The 17,519-nt window shown below is 48.2% G+C and overlaps 1 protein-coding gene across 1 annotated transcript in view; it reads left to right on the top strand.

Moving 5' to 3' along the window:
• ASAP1 (ArfGAP with SH3 domain, ankyrin repeat and PH domain 1) overlaps positions 1 to 17,519 on the top strand; it is a 187,288-nt gene that overhangs the window by 47,020 nt on the left and 122,749 nt on the right. Inside the window, exon 6 of the mRNA XM_068238413.1 lies at positions 9,108 to 9,253. Within this exon, the coding sequence (XP_068094514.1) occupies positions 9,108 to 9,253 (146 nt within the window). The remainder of the gene's footprint in view (positions 1 to 9,107; positions 9,254 to 17,519) is intronic.

Below are 17,519 nucleotides of genomic sequence, written 5' to 3'. Positions count from 1 at the left end.
CACACTCACACACACCACCACATCACATCACACACACCCCACACACACACACCACACACACACCCCACACAAGTGCACACCTGAGCGATGGTGCAACCAATTTTGGGCTGAGCATGTGGATTGGACATGCTGCAAGATGTCAGCCAGCATTGTCAATCGGGTGTACGATGAAGGGAGCACAAACAATAATGGGACAAGCAACTAAACCCCCAGCATTGCCCCCCCCCCCCCCCATGTCAAATGTGGGGCACGTATATGGACAGAGGACAGACCTCGGAGCCAGCAGAAGACACGGACAGGTGAAGTGTAGTGCACCGAGGGGGGACACATTTGGGTTGGGGGAGGTCATTGAGGCGGCATCACAAGGCTAATTCCTGATTGATTTGAGCATGACGTTGATTGGGAATTTGGGAATGGGCTTGCGGACTTTAAAAGTAATTTTTGAACCTTATGTCAGTTTCTGCTTCCTTGCCAAAGCAGCAGCACCCCTCTGTAAACGCTGGCTGGCTTTTTTTTTCTTGTATTTTTTTTTCTTGTATTTTTATCTGAGGGGTCTCTACACGATGGCTTGTCAGAGTGCTTGTCATTTGTTTGGACACGCGGTGTGCAGCCTTGAGAAAGCAGATTGCTATTGATCCTCAATAATCCGGAGCGTCCTGTGGAAGGTTCTCCTTAGCAAAGTAGAATTGAGGACCACTTTCCACAGATGTTTTGGAAGCTTTTAAAGGATAATGACGTCTTTGGAGACTTTCACTGGAATTACAGTAAATTCGTTCATCGCGCTAATACAAGCTGCCCACTTCTAAGGCTCGTTCGCATGGGGAGAAAAAATCATTTAGAAATGGACGACTCGTATTTGAGGCCTCTTGCACACTACATGTGATTCCGATGTGCGATTTTGAATCAGTACTGCATGCTGCACTTTTTTTTTTTCTGCGTTTTTCCTTTTGTTTTGATAGCACTCACCGTGTGCAGAGGGCCTGTGTCCTATGGGAGAGAAGTGCTTTACAAATTGTTATTGTATTATTATTGTATCTTGCAGATATCGTTTGAAAATTCAAAACACAAACGACGGCTAAAAGTGTACCTGGGGGAGAGGGGGGGAGATAGATGGGACGTAGAGGCATATTCCCTGCTCCATGATGTGCCTCTGTGTCCCCTATGTGCTGCGCTCCGGCCCCCCAGCACCGCGCGATCACCCACCTAAATTGCCGACAAGCAGCTTGTCGCCAATCTCGAGGGGAAGGGGCGTCCCTTGCAGAAGAGGCACTCTTGTGAAACGCCCACTGGGGGCGTTCCCTAACGCTAATACTTCTCCCCCGCCGCTCCCACACTGCTTCCTGGACTCTGCTCTGTGATGTGACACACAGCGACCCAGGGGGTTGCTGAAACAGAAAGTAGAGGAATTCTGACCACAGGAGCGGCGGAGAGCGGCAGTAATTGAGGCTACCTTATCTGGCTAGCCCCCCGCATCAGGTAGCATTTTGTTTTCTTTTACAAAAATGCCCACCTCGGGTTCTCTTTAACTGGTTCCGGACCGCACTCGTTGAAATCTATGTCCTGCAGGTGCCTGCGCGGCTATGACAGAACGTAGATTTCAACTTCTGCGCTGCACATACTAACCGCTACCCATGATTGCGCCTCTCTGCACCCACCGCAGGCCCATCTCTCTGCCGTCGCTATGACGGCAGAGCTCTGTGAGCCGGTCAGGAGCCAATTTCATTGGCTCCTCACTGCGTCATCACTGTGAGCCAATTACATTTACTTACATTGATGGACAGGGTCAGGATCCAATGAAAGCATCTCCTGACCGACTCACAGAGCTCTGCCGTCATAGTGACGACAGAGAGAGGAGCATGCGGTGATGGGAGAGTAGCGGGTATGTGTGGCGATTCGTTGGTAGGTGTTGTTTTGTGGTACCAGCAGTCTCTGGTTCTTACGGAGTCAGAGAAAGACTGCTGGTACGCGACAAATTAAGAAAACGATAAACGAACGATCCACAGCAGTACTCGGGCATTTTGAGCAACCAACATGACTGATCTCTTCAGCAGATAATCGTTCATCGGCAGCAGTGTACAGGGCTGTGAACGATTTTTAAACAATGCGTCTGCAGTCTACTACACTTTCCCCCTACGTCCTGCATTGTTTAATGATCCTATTGGATAACAATCATTTGGCATTTCGGTTGCAGTCTTCTGCTTCCGTTCACGTCACATCATTGGAACCATCGTTTTTACCCTATTTAGTCTTGCGGTGTGTGTGTAGTTTTACTTTGCTTTTGGATTGGTGATATTTTCTCCCCACACACTGCATTTCGGAGGTACTGCAGTTCCCCCGGTAGACCCAGAGGAGGAGACAACACTAGAAGATAGAAAAGTCTGCCCAGCAACAAGATCATCATCAGGCCAGTCTCCGGATCGCATACATTGCTGCAGACTCACTGCAGAGGATGCAGAATGTCTGTGCTGGGAATGAGTGGCAGCATTGAGGTATCAATATGGATGGTTCTGGGATGCCCTTTAGGAAGTTACCAGAAGCGGTGTTGCCAGACAAGCCTCTTTTTTTCATCCAGGAACTTTTAAGAAGGCAAAATTACACTGAGTGGCCAAAAAAATTAGAGATGCCCCTTATTTGAAAGTAAACCAGTCTAACGGTGATGTAGAGTGACCTAACAACGCAGAGTTGGCACCCAGGAGCGAGGACAATGCACTTTGCCACCGTTCTCAATGGATCTCAAATTGGTTTGAAGAACTTCAATCTGTGTTTAACCGGCTTCCATGGCCAGCTGCGTCCCCTGACCCCAATCCTATTGGGCATTTGTGGGACAAAGTCGAAAGATCACTTTAAAGCTTAGAAATGCCACCATCCAATTTACCCCAACTTAGAGAGCTGCCATTATATCAGCATGGACCAACATTCCTCAGCCACGTTATCAGCCTCTTGTTGAGTCTATGCCAAGAAGAATATCGGCTGATCAGAGCTACAGGTGGACCAAGTGGTTATTAGAGGGTGTCTCTAATGTTTTGGCAACTCATTTGTGGTTCTGAGTCACCATGAGCTGTCTGGGTATTCCTTACTACTTATCCCATAGAGCCATAGCAATCCATGCCGTGCACTGAGGAGGACCAAAATGGCCAAAACAGGCTGTATGTATGTTGAATTGATGTGGCCGCCGTGAGACACAGGAGGACGGGGGAAGCCTCGATAGGATCCAGAGGCTTCCCCCACCCGAGGTGAGTACCCCCAGGGTAACATTTTTTTTTTTTTTTTAGTTACAGGTTTTCTTTAAGGGTAGGGCCAAAGTTGTTACTTGCCTAGGTCCCCGTTTTATTTTAAAGTCAATGGGAACTGAAAAAAAAAGAACCAGCCAGATACTTAAAGGGACACTTAAGTCAAACAAAAAAAATGAGTTTTACTCACCTGGGGCTTCCAATAGCCCCCTGCAGCTGTCCGGTGCCCTCGCCGTCTCCCTCCGATCCTCCTGGCCCCGCCAACAGCCACTTCCTGTTTCGGTGACAGGAGCTGACAGGCTGGGGACGCGAGTGATTCTTCGCGTTCCTGGCCACAATAGCGCAATCTATGCTGCTATAGCATATATCATATACCATATAGCAGCATAAATGGTGCTAATGTGTCTGGGAACGCAAAGAATTACTCGCGTCCCCAGCCTGTCAGCTCTTGTCACCGAAACAGGAAGTGGCTGCCGGCGGGGCCAGGAGGATCGGAGGGAGACGGCGAGGGCACCGGACAGCTGCAGGGGTCTATTGGAGGCCCTAGGTGAGTAAATCTCATTTTTTTTTGTTTGACTTAAGTGTCCCTTTAAGGAGATGGGAGACTCTGGGTTCTATAAAGCCTTCCTCCTCCTCTCACGGATCTCTCGCTCCAGCGCCGACTCCCCCGGTACCAGTATTCGACCTTAATAGTCAAATATAGCTTTCCGGCTCCCGTAGGGAGGCTTTCCGAAGTCTTCGGGAGCCAGAGTGCTCACCAAAGACGTGCCGTTCCATACTGCGCACACGCAAGCGCCCCCTCTCATACACTCGGGCATGCGCAATATGGAGCTGCCGGTCTTCGGGAGGATTCGGCTCCCGAAGACTTCTGAATTCCCCCGCGATGGGGGATTCAAACGGGGGAGCAAGCGATGGGGCAGAGAGGACCGTGGGAGGAGCAGGAACCAGAGCCTTTCCTCTACTTGGGTAAGTATTTGGCTGTTTTTGTTGTTGTTTTTTTACTGTTCCCATTGACGTTAATCCGTCTTTGGATTGGATGCCTCTGTAATAGGGTATAACCGGTTTATGAGGTGGAGGATGAAAGGAGGCAGGGTAAAGTAAACAAGCTATATAGCCAATTTTGATGAATGTTCTCTATTCCCAAACCTATTTTCCAGGACAAAGTGTTGCAGACAACCATGAGCTCCATACCAGCCTCTTCTATCCAGTATAAGCTGCATTTTATCTTTGTTTGGGGACAGTGAGCAGGCGATGCTGCAGCAGCCGCGCTGTGCTCTAGCGCACTGTAAGATAAGCAGCACATTTGACATCCGCGTCACGTCTGAGTGAAGGCTTTCTGCTGCGAGCGTCACGTCTGAGCAGAGGCTTTCTGCTGCGAGCGTCACGTGCCAGCGAAGGCTTTCTGCTGCGAGCTCCTGAAGGACAGTGCAGAGCTGATTACGGTTTTCAGGAAGAGTCTGCTCCGTCAATAGCTCCAAGTCCTCTGCGTTGTAATTATTCATCAAAAAAAAGAGAAGGAAGAAAAAAACAGGAATCTTTTCTCACTGGCACATCGGCACATTCCTCGGCCTGCATGCCAAGAGATTTGCTAAATAATAGATTAAGGCCATATGCTGGAAGAAGACTTTAGCTTCACAACACATCATCTACAAGCAGATCAGTGTAATCATAAGACTGAGTATTTGGACGAGGGCCAGGCGTGTAAAGCGCGATGTGGCAGGACTGATGTGAAATCTACCCAGTGTACAACTCTGCGTGGGGAAAGAAAAGGTGGACTGCAGTCTAAAGCCCAATCTACACGTCACAATTCCACGTGTGATCGATCAAATTCAATTGAATCGATTAAATCCGACATGTCCGATCAGGACTCGATCGATAGTGTGATCGATTTTGGTTAGTTATCAATGCAAAATCGACCACACTATCGATCGAGACCCGATCGGACATGTCGGATTTAATCGATCGCACGTGGAATTGTAACGTGTAGATGGAGATTTAGGTTTAGTAGAGAATCTCGTACCCCTTTGCTTTGAAGTGATTGGTTGCAGGGTTCAATGAATTAGATTGGGTGACCATGGTACTGACAGTTTGCTGTCTGTGAACCTTTTTGCATTGTGGGAAATCAAGCCACATCTCCCTCTGTGCATAGAACTCTCGGTAACGAACATTCCGTACAGATCACCTGGCAGAACTAATGATGTCACCACCAGTGGTAAATTTCAGAATGTAAATCGGGAAGAGGAAAGATTTTGCAATGGGCAAACACTGACTAAATAATTGTATTCATTGTTATTTTCACTACAGTTCCCCTTTACCCTCCCTAGTGGTAATCCCGAGCTACGTTCGGGCTATCCGCCGGGAGCTCTACAGGGAGTGCAGAATTATTAGGCAAATGAGTATTTTGACCACATCATCCTCTTTATGCATGTTGTCTTACTCCAAGCTGTATAGGCTCGAAAGCCTACTACCAATTAAGCATATTAGGTGATGTGAATCTCTGTAATGAGAAGGGGTGTGGTCTAATGACATCAACACCCTATATCAGGTGTGCATAATTATTAGGCAACTTCCTTTCCTTTGGCAAAATGGGTCAAAAGAAGGACTTGACAGGCTCAGAAAAGTCAAAAATAGTGAGATATCTTGCAAAGGGATGCAGCACTCTTAAAATTGCAAAGCTTCTGAAGCGTGATCATCGAACAATCAAGCGTTTCATTCAAAATAGTCAACAGGGTCGCAAGAAGCGTGTGGAAAAACCAAGGCGCAAAATAACTGCCCACGAACTGAGAAAAGTCAAGCGTGCAGCTGCCAAGATGCCACTTGCCACCAGTTTGGCCATATTTCAGAGCTGCAACATCACTGGAGTGCCCAAAAGCACAAGGTGTGCAATACTCAGAGACATGGCCAAGGTAAGAAAGGCTGAAAGACGACCACCACTGAACAAGACACACAAGCTGAAACGTCAAGACTGGGCCAAGAAATATCTCAAGACTGATTTTTGTAAGGTTTTATGGACTGATGAAATGAGAGTGAGTCTTGATGGGCCAGATGGATGGGCCCGTGGCTGGATTGGTAAAGGGCAGAGAGATCCACTCCGACTCAGACGCCAGCAAGGTGGGGGTGGAGTACTGGTTTGGGCTGGTTTCATCAAATATGAGCTTGTGGGGCCTTTTCGGGTTTAGGATGGAGTCAAGCTCAACTCCCAGTCCTACTGCCAGTTTCTGGAAGACACCTTCTTCAAGCAGTGGTACAGGAAGAAGTTTGCATCCTTCAAGAAAAACATGATTTTCATGCAGAACAATGCTCCATCACACGTGTCCAAGTACTCCACAGCGTGGCTGGCAAGAAATGGTATAAAAGAAGAAAAACTAATGACATGGCCTCCTTGTTCACCAGATCTGAACCCCATTGAGAACCTATGGTCCATCATAAAATGTGAGATTTACAAGGAGGGAAAACAGTACACCTCTCTGAACAGTGTCTGGGAGGCTGTGGTTGCTGCTGCACTCAATGTTGATGGTGAACAGATCAAAACACGGACAGAATCCATGGATGGCAGGCTTTTGATTGTCCTTGCAAAGACAGGTGGCTATATTGGTCACTGATTTGTTTTTGAATGTCAGAAATGTATATTTGTGAATGTTGAGATGTTATATTGGTTTCACTGGTAAAAATAAATAATTGAAATGGGTATATATTTGTTTTTTGTTAAGTTGCCTAATAATTATGCACAGTAATAGTCACCTGCAAACACAGATATCCTCCTAAAATAGCTAAAACTAAAAACTACTTTCAAAAATATTCAGCCTTGATATTATTGAGTTTTTTGGGTTCATTGAGAACATGGTTGTTCAATAATAAAATTATTCCTCAAAAATACAACTTGCCTAATAATTCTGCACTCCCTGTATTATGCAGGCTGTAGCGCGCAGCGGGCGTTTTTACTCACCTCTCGGGGGATTCAGAAGTGGGTAGCCATTCTCCTTCCTGTCCTCCGAGGCTCTGAATCACTCTGGTGAGATCACCATCATCGATCTCACCACAGAGTTACAGCGCCACCCGAAGGACGGAGGGAAAATTGCAGCGCTGGAGGCCAGGCAGGTGAGTGACAGCAGGGGCTGCTGCAGAGACTCTGGCGGCATGATTTTTTCCTGATTTTAGTTTCTAAAACGTTTTCAAAAGACCCTAAAATCCGTAAATAATCATACTGCCGGGGGGGGGGGGGTAACTCTCTCAGGGGTACGGAGTTCACTAGAGCTTCACAGGTTGCCACTGATTCCACCCCTCTATGATGAAGCTGGTGAATGTTAGAGACCTTGTGCTCCTCCACCTTCTGTTGGAGGATGCCCCACCGATGCTTAAAGTGAAGCTGTCAGCCATACTATCTCAGGGGGAAAAAACACATATATAAGTAGATAAATACTTGCTCTGCTTACATAACCTATGTATTGCACTGCCCACGTTTTGATTTTAGTGATTTTTCTACAGTAAAAAAAAGATAAAATCCTTCTTAGCATTTCCTATTTTAAGTGTGGCTATTTTGAAGCCAATCCTGATGTAATTTCCTGCCCTACTCTCCTCTGCCTGTTTTGTCCGCCCTTCACTATAGAAAGTGCTCTGTCTCAGCATGAGAAATAATTGCCAATCAGAGAGGAACAAAGGTGTGGGAGGGGAAACTGCTTCAGCCAATCAGGCTGCATTAGTTAAGTCTGAGGGGAAGTAGAGAAGCAAAAAAGGACAACCCAGCATGCCCTGCAACTTCCTTTTTGTGTACAAAGTTTTGTGTGTACCAAATAAGAGTCAGGTAAACTGGGGAATGATCATTTATCAACAAGAAAAGTAATAAAGGTTTTAACTTTGGATTGCCTGGTTAGAAATCCTTATTACTTGTTTACCAGCTAAAAATAAAGAATAGATTTTTTATTTTATGCCCGACAGTTACACTTTAATAAAGTTTAGGTCTGGAGACATGCTTGGTCAGTCCAGCACCTTTACCCTCAGCTTCCTTAGCAAGGCGAGGGAGGACAGTTTGGGGTCATTCTCATGATGGAATACTGCCCTGTGCTCCAGTTTCGGAAGGGAGGAGGGGGGGGGGTGTTCATGCTCTGCTTCAGTAGGTCAGTGCATGTCGGCCTTCATGGGTGCCTCAATGGAATGTAGATCCCCAGTGCTGGCATGCTCATTAAAATATATACAAAATTGTGATCTAGTACTCACTTTAGTGTCATACTGTGTGTCTGATAGATCAGGTAAGCAGTTCATATCTTTCAGATATTGCCTATTTCACACTGAAGACAAATCCTGCAGGCCTCGCAGATCTGTATAATGATGTAATGATGCACAGGACAAGCCCCTGTTTCTGTTGGCTTCAGATATTGCCTGTTTACCTGTTGAACCATTGTGCACTAGTAGATATTACACAAGATTTCAACAATCTGTTGCACTGCTGCAGCTTCCAGCTCTGTACTGCAGGGCACCGTACAATGCCAAGCATTTAGAGGATAACCGTATCCAGTCAGTAAGCCACATGCAGCTTAAATACCGTGGTTTGAATAGGTTTCCATTGGGTTTAAAGCTTATGTGAAATCAAACGTCTAATCTGTTGAAAATATTGTGTAGTGTATGCCTGCCTTTGTCTGAGAGATACACACATGCAAACTAATGAGAATCACTTAGAGCAAGTATTGCTAACAGCCAATCACTTCAGTGTGTCTGATACCGACAACCAATCACTTGTCAGTGCGAGCAATGCTGACAGCCAATCACTGCACAGTGTGTCTGATACCGGCAGCCAATACTTATGTGTGTAAATAACATAATACTTCCAGATCCTGGCAGAATGTGAAAAATAACCATAGACTGCGTCTCCCTGTCTTCCAGATCATGTGCAGAACGAGGAGAACTACGCACAGGCTTTAGATAAATTCGGAAGCAATTTTTTAAGCCGGGACAATGCAGATTTGGGAACGGCCTTCGTGAAATTCTCCACTCTCACTAAAGAACTGTCAACACTCCTCAAGAACCTGGTAAGTTTCTTCCAGACCTTCTCTCTGATTCATTGTGCGCTTTGTTTTTTATCTTCTGTGTGCTAGATTTCTGCATTAAAGAGAACCCGAGGTGTGTTTAAAGAATGTTATCTGCATACAGAGGCTGGATCTGCCTATACAGCCCAGCCTCTGTTGCTATCCAAAACCCCACTAAGGTCCCTCTGCACTCTGCAATCCCTCATAAATCACAGCCGTGCTGTGCGGCTGTGTTTACATCTGTAGTGTCAGTCTCAGCTGCTCCCCCGCCTCCTGCAGAGCTCCGGTCCCTGCCCCCGTCCCTTCCCTCCAATCAGCAGGGAGGGAAGGGATGCAGGCGGGGACTGGAGTTCTGCAGGAAGCGGGGAGAGCAGCAGACTGACACTATAGAGATAAACACAGCCAGCTCTGACAAGCTGTTTGTCAGCAGCGTGGCTGTGATTTATGAGGGATTGCAGAGTGCAGGGGGACCTTAGGGGGGTTTGGGATAGCAACAGAGGCTGGGCTGTATAGGCAGATCCAGCCTCTGTATGCAGATAACATTCTTCAAACCCACCTGGGTTCTCTTTAAAGCAAACCTGAGATTAATTAAAAGTAAAAATTCATACATACCTCCAGCCTCTTTCGACCTGATCGCGTCCTCAAAAGTAAAACGGAATAAATCAAAGAGGCACTAAAACAGAAGGGTGTCAATGTCTCCATTAAAAGCTGCCCACTTAGCTGCCAGAATCATGTTTTTGTGTAAGGTCTGCCCCTTTTCTTAAAAGACCACTATCCCAAAAAATTGTACATTTTAAAGTTACATGTGTATGAATGCAAATAGAATGTACGCTTGCCCCAGAGTGAAATGCATTATACCGTAAATTACCTTTTTCTTATGTTGCTGTCACAATAGGTAGTCAAGTCTTGATAGCTAATGGAATAGTCCTTCTCCTCATGGGGGGTTCTCAAGGTTTTCTTTGTTTTCAAAAGCATTTACTAAACGACAGTTGTATAGATCCTTTCCAAGCCGCGGTCACGTGACTACAAACACTTCCTCCTGGTTTGAAGGAGGAAGTGTTTGTAATCGCGTGACGCGCTTGAAACGCAGCGTGGGATGCGCCGTTGGATGGACTAAAAAAGACGCCTGCTGGGTAAGATTAACCCCCTCGCCCACCTGCATAGGTGCTTTAACCACTTGAGGACCGCAGTGTTAACCCCCTCTAGTGACCAGGCCATTTTAAGTTAAATAGGCCACTGCAGCTTTAAGGCAAAGCTGCAGGGCCGTACATCACAGCACACAAGGCTGTCCCCAGTACAGTGCTGCTGCGGATCGCAGCGCTGTACAAAGTAATTAGACGGCGGTTTCGCCATCTAAAGTCTCCCAAACGGCAATCACCGCTCGGAGACTGAAGGTGAGGCGGAGCTCCGACTCCGAGCAGGAGATGCACGCGCAACCTGCGCGCGGTCTCCTGCTAGCCCCATAGACGACCGGTCACGCCAATGGGCGTGGAGCGGTCCTGGGGCTGCCGCACTACTCACGCCAATTGGCGTGGAGCAGTTGGCAACAGGTTAATCACCTGGATGAAATCCAAATAAAACCTATTTGAATTTCATTCAGTGAACATCACTGATGCCTATAGCAGGGACCAGACTGTGAGCCCATCAGAGGGACAGCCAGAGACAAGACAACATACTCTGTATAGTGGTGCGCAAGATGTCAGCGCTATACAAATGTTTTTTCTTTTTTAAATAAAGAAAACAGCCTGCCAGCGCCGATCGCTGGCTGTCAGGCTGATTGTTGGGGCCCGCTGTTTACAGTGACGGGAGCGCGTGCGAACTTAGGCTCCTGTCAAATCTCGTTCCTCGCACATATGCGTCGCGAAGGAACAGCAGAGCCTCTCTGCTGCCGCAATCCTGCGTTAGGTGGTCGACATGAGGTTAAGGCAGATACATAAGTAAGATGGCCTTTAAGAACTTTCTCCAGCAAGAATCTAGTCCGTGCACATTTACTGCCTAAAAATCCACAATACCCGACCAACCCCTAAGCTCAATGCTCTCCTCGCCCCGCCCCTAGCCAAAAGCCACTCTGCTGTGGGCACGCTATTGTCCCTCCTACACACTTAATAAAGCTGCGTGCTCAACGGGTCCAGCGACGTCCCTTTGACGAAGGTCGCTAGCAACCCCTTTTCCTGTTGGCGGGTTAAAGTGCGAGGTCACGTGACAAACACGGCTGCGAGAGCGAGACTTCCACAATCGCGGTTCTTTGCACAGTGTCGTCAGGAATCTCAGAGATCGGATCCGCCATGTCAGTCTGTTGTCATCGGTGCAACGTTCGCAATCATGCACCTGTACTCACCTCGCGACATGGTTTAAAAATCGCTGGTCCTTGGGTAAATCACCAGGTGGGTACGCAGCTTAAAGAGAAACTCCGACCAAGAATTGAACTTTATCCCAAGTAGTAGCTGATACCCCCTTTTTACATGAGAAATGTATTCCTTTTCACAAACAGACCATCAGGGGGTGCTGTATGGCTGATATTGTGGTGAAACCTCTCCCACAAGACTCCAACAGTTTCCTGTCTGTGAATTTTGTTGCATTGTGGGAAATAGCTGTTTACAGCTGTTTCCAACTGCCAAAAAAGCAAGCAGCAGCTACATCATCTGCCAGCAGTAAAAATGTCACCATGTGATAAATGTCAGAATGTAAATCAGGGATTTAAAAGCTTTTACAATGGGCAAACACTGACTAAATCATGTATACATAATTATTGTAAAAATGATGCACCTTTTTATTACATTATTTTCACTGGAGTTCCTCTTTAAGATGTTTTACTGGCTTCTAGGCTTGCCCTGAACTGCCACCTGATTATTGTTGCTTGCAGTCTAATCCCTGCAAGCAACAATAATCATGTGCATGTACTGGGCTTTAGTTGCTGCTAACGCGTAAGTGCCTGGTCTGTTTTTGAACCTCTGTTCTCCACCATTCTTCCCTCCAAACTGAAATGTGTCAGGCCCAATGTAATCTTTTCCCCTGCCCTGACATTGGTGCAGCGGGCATGGCAGAGCTGTCAGTACAGCCTGTACCAATGTGTGACGTGTGATGCCCTTATTATTGAGAGGCCATGGTGTATGCAGTATGTACACTGTATAGTGATCTAGTTGGCGGGGGAGAGGGGGGGATAGTGAAGATGTAGAAACGGCCGAGCAATCTAAGTGCATCTTCAGTCACGGGCAATATTGCTTTCCATGTGCCTAAAACCAAATATCAGCAACCAAATAAAGGGATACTGTAGGGGGGTCGGGGGAAAATTAGTTGAACTTACCCGGGGCTTCTGATGGTCCCCCACAGACATCCTGTGCCCGCGCAGCCACTCACCGATGCTCCGGCCCCGCCTCCAGTTCACTTCTGGAATTTCAGACTTTAAAGTCAGAAAATCACTGCGTCTGCGTTGCCGTGTCCTCGCTCCCGCTGACATTACCAGGAGCGTACTGCGCAGGCCCAGACCATACTGGGATTGTGCTATACACTCCTGGTGACGTCAGTGGGAGCGAGGACACGGCAACGCAGACGCAGTGGTTTTCTGACTTTAAAGTCGGAAATTCCAGAAGTGAACGGGAGGCGGGGCCGGAGCATCGGTGAGTGGCTGCGTGGGCACAGGATGTCTGCGGGGGACCATTAGAAGCCCCGGGTAAGTTCAACTCATTTTCCCCCGACCCCCCTACAGTAGTAATAAATGAAAAGTAGCTCTTTTATTTATGCAATAAAATCACATCAAGAATAGGCTGAGGGCAACTACAGCCCGCTGTTTCGAAGCGACCTGCTTCTTCAAGTTGAAAGCTTGTAAACAAGCTTCTTTTGCATATTTTTTTACGCTATTCCCACGATTTTTACGCGTTTTTGAATGTTAATAATCATGCACACGTTTTTACGCGTTGTTCACATGTTTTTATGCGTTGGATTATTATGCTTATGCGTACATTTTTACGCGTCACGTGACTTTTATACGCGTATACGCCAGTTCCCCATCCGGTCCATTTTTTCCTTGTTGGGCGTGGATCTGTAGCAGTTTTTTGCTGTGGGAGTGTTTTTGACAGTGATGTCATTTGTGGGATGTACTTCCTGTGTACTGAAGTTCCCCATCAGGCCCTCCTGTCTTTGATTTGCCCTGATCGGTTGCTCCTCAAGCATCAGTTTGTTGATTGGTTGACATTTGAACAGAGGCGTAGCTAGGGTTTTCAGCGCCCGGGGACAAAGACTATTAATGCGCCCCCTAAGGTGAAGGGTCGTGACCAAATGTGGGCGTGGTTATGGGTACTCCACATTTGGTCACGCCCCTTCAAATGTACATGGAGGTTAGCAGGCTCACGCTCACCCACCCTCCCTCAGTATGTACCTTCCAGCATGTTCCAAGACAAATTCAGCAATCATGAGCCCCCCACCCCCATCAAGACAAATTCCGCAATCATGAGCAAACATGAGGCCCCCAACAAGACAAATTTAGCAATCCTGAGGCCCCCAACAAGACAAATTCAGCAATCATGAGGCCCCTAACAAGACAAATTCAGCAATCATGAGGCCCCTAACAAGACAAATTCAGCGATCTTGAGGCCCCCAACAAATCATGAGGCCCCCAACAAGACAAATTCAGTAACCATGAGGCCCCCAACAAGACAAATTCAGCAGTCATGAGGCACATAAATAGACAGCATTTCACATAAATAGGCAGAATGTCCCCTTAATATGGTAGACACCTCTCACCTGGCAGCAGTTCCCCAAAATACATTCAATCTGACAGCAATGCTTGCCCAAAAATAGGTAGCCCCAGGTCTATAGGTGTCCCCAGAATAGGTGGCCAGCAGTATAGATGTCCCCAGAACAGGTAGCCAGGGGTAGAGATGTCCACAGAACAGGTAGCCAGGGGTATATGTGCCCAGTATATGTAGGCAGGGGTATGTGTCCCCAGTATATGTAGCCAGAGGTATATGTGCCCAGTATATGTAGCCAGGGGTATAAATGCCCAGTATATGTAGCCAGGGGTATATGTACCCAGTATATGTAGCCAGGGGTATATGTACCCAGTATATGTAGTTAGGGGTATATGTGCCCAGTATATGTAGGCAGGGGTATATGTGCCCAGAGTAGGTAGCCAGGGGTATATGTGCCCAGAGTAGGTAGCCAGGGGTATATGTGCCCAGAGTAGGTAGCCAGGGGTATATGCCCAGTATATGTAGGCAGGGGTATATGTGCCCAGTATATGTAGGCAGGGGTATATGTGCCCAGAGTAGGTAGCCAGGGGTATATGTGCCCAGAGTAGGTAGCCAGGGGTATATGTGCCCAGAGTAGGTAGCCAGGGGTATATGTGCCCAGAGTAGGTAGCCAGGGGTATATGCCCAGTATATGTAGCCAGGGGTATATGTGCCCAGAGTAGGTAGCCAGGGGTATATGTGCCCAGAGTAGGTAGCCAGGGGTATATGTGCCCAGAGTAGGTAGCCAGGGGTATATGTGCCCAGAGTAGGTAGCCAGGGGTATATGCCCAGTATATGTAGGCAGGGGTATATGTGCCCAGAGTAGGTAGCCAGGGGTATATGTGCCCAGAGTAGGTAGCCAGGGGTATATGTGCCCAGAGTAGGTAGCCAGGGGTATATGCCCAGTATATGTAGGCAGGGGTATATGTGCCCAGAGTAGGTAGCCAGGGGTATATGTGCCCAGAGTAGGTAGGCAGGGGTATATGTGCCCAGAGTAGGTAGCCAGGGGTATATGTGCCCAGAGTAGGTAGCCAGGTCAGGTGTCCCCCTCCCCAGCAGGAGGGGAGCAGCGCAGAGAAGAGCTGCTCTCCCTTCCTCGCTGTCCCCTCCAATGTCCGGGTGGCTCAGGCTGGCAGCGGCGGGCGGAACTTACCTCCGTCTTGTCGCAGCGCCGGATGGATCTGCCGCTACTCTGGTCTGGTCCAGACCAGAGCAGCGGCTGCGCACTCGAACTTCCGGCCGGCGCTGGAGCGAGACGGAGGTGAGTTCCGCCCGCCGCTGCCAGGCCAGCCACCCGGACATTGGAGGGGACAGCGAGGGAGAGAGAGAGCACCTAAGGTGATGGAAGGAGGGGGGATATGGCCCCCCTTCCCCACCGTCCGCACAGCTCTCCCTCTTCTCTGCGCTGCTCCCCTCCCCTCCGCCGCAAAAAAAAAAAAAACCCCACAGCTCAGCCAGGCTGAGGGCGCCCTCGGGGACCAGGCGCCCCGGGGCACTTGTCCTACCCCGACCCCCCCTAGCTCCGCGCCTGCATTTGAATCTGTAGTCATATAAAAGGATGTGTGTAAGCATTGCTTGTCAGAATGAGCTTGCAACTTGAAGAAGCATGTCGCTTCGAAACAGCGGGCTGTAGTTGCCCTCAGCCTATTCTTGATATGTGATTTTTTTGCATAAATGAAAGAGCTACTTTTCACTTAAGCGGTGCTGCTGATATTTAGTTTTTGCTATTTTTGAACTCCGTGGGCAACGAGTTCTAATCGGCTATAGCACGCTAATCTCCATTTCTGAGTGCTGGGTCCAACATTTTTGCATTTCCATGTGCCTAGGCAGAAATGCAGTAACCTGACTGAATGGTAATCTGTAGTCTGAACAATTGTATGTGGTCCTCATTACCAGAATCTCATCATTTATCAGTAAATTTATTGCGTGAATACAGCTTTGTCAACCGTTACGCTCCCGGTTCGGTTTGGCTGTGCTTTGCTGAGATTAGGAAATGGGCATTTTCAGGCACAAGAAATTATATTCAGATTGTTCCTCCATGGTTTTTTAATGATTTTTGTTTTTTGCTTTAAAGAGACTCTGTAACATCAAAAACCTCCTCTGGGGGGTACTCACCTCGGGTGGGGGAAGCCTCCGGATCCTAATGAGGCTTCCCACGCCGTCCTCTGTCCCACGGGGGTCTCGCTGCAGCCCTCCGAACAGCCGGCGACAGACCCGACTGTCAGTTCAATATTTACCTTTGCTTGCTCCAGCGGGGGCGCTGTGGCTGCTCTCGGCTCTGAACTACACGGAAATACCCGATCTCATTCAGGTCCGCTCTACTGCGCAGGCGCCGGAAACTTGCGCCTGCGCAGTAGAGCAGACCCGGCGGCGATCGGGTATTTCCGCCTACTTCGGAGCCGACAGCCATCAGAGCGCCTGCGCAGGAGCCAGGAAGGTAAATATTGACGTCATCTTTCACGGAGGGCTGCAGCGAGACCCCTGAGGGACGGAGGACGGCGTGGGAAGCCTCATTAGGATCCGGAGGCTTCCCCCACCCGAGGTGAGTACCCCCCAGGGGATGTTTTGATGTTACAGATCCTCTTTAAAGGAAACCTAAACGAACCGTAAAAATTAGTTACTTACCTGGGGCTTCTACCAGCCCCCTGCAGCCATCCTGTGCCCTCGCCAGTCCTCAATGACCCTCCGTTCCCCCACTGCGGCCCTGGCCACGCGTATCCTTCTTTACGCTCCCCTTCTATTGCAGAGGGGAAACTTATTTCCCCCCGTCTGTTTAGGTTTCTGCTAATGAAGACCGTACACATCTTGAGACAGGCTCTTACACTGTTTTCCCGGAATTAAGACAACCCCTGAAAGTAAGCCCTAATAGGAATTTTCCAGCATGCTCGAAATATAAGCCCTACCCCAAAAGTAAGCCCTAATAGGAATTTTCGAGCATGCTCGAAATATAAGCCCTACCCCGAAAGTAAGCCCTATCGGCAGTAAGTTGAAAAACAATGGCAACTTATGTAAGCTGATGGTCTCACAGGTGGGACCCTGGCTCTGTCATTGGGCCAATCACTGCACTCGCTGCTACTCGGCAAGTAGTCCCCACATCTGAAGCTCGGGACACAGCGGCATGGAGATGGGGGTGAGAGGAGGATCCAGGGGAACATTTGAAGGCACTGGGCACAGCGTGGCATGGAGCTGGGGGTAAGAGGAGGTTGCAGGAAGACAACGAAGGACATGAGGGACACCAGGAGAACATGGGTACAGAGGGGGACACCAGGAGGACACTAAAGGTACAAGGGGGGCACAGGCGCACACAAGAGGTGGATCCAGCAGATGAAGAGGTGGCACAGCGGGGAGGGCAGGAGGACACACAGCACAGGAACTTGTGTGTTCATAGAACTAGAAGACATCGCCTGAATATAAGCCCTAGCATATCTTTTGGTGCAGAAATTAATAAGACACTGTCTTGTTTTCAGTGAAACATGGGTACATACCGTTAGCATCTACATAATAGCGTCAGTTAGCTAAGCTGTTCTAGTCGATTTTTGTTT

The sequence above is a fragment of the Hyperolius riggenbachi genome, chromosome 5, assembly GCF_040937935.1.
Source record: "Hyperolius riggenbachi isolate aHypRig1 chromosome 5, aHypRig1.pri, whole genome shotgun sequence".
Lineage (NCBI taxonomy): Eukaryota > Metazoa > Chordata > Amphibia > Anura > Hyperoliidae > Hyperolius > Hyperolius riggenbachi.
The sequence above is the reverse complement of the archived record's forward strand: the minus strand, read 5'-3'. Positions and strand labels throughout refer to the sequence as shown.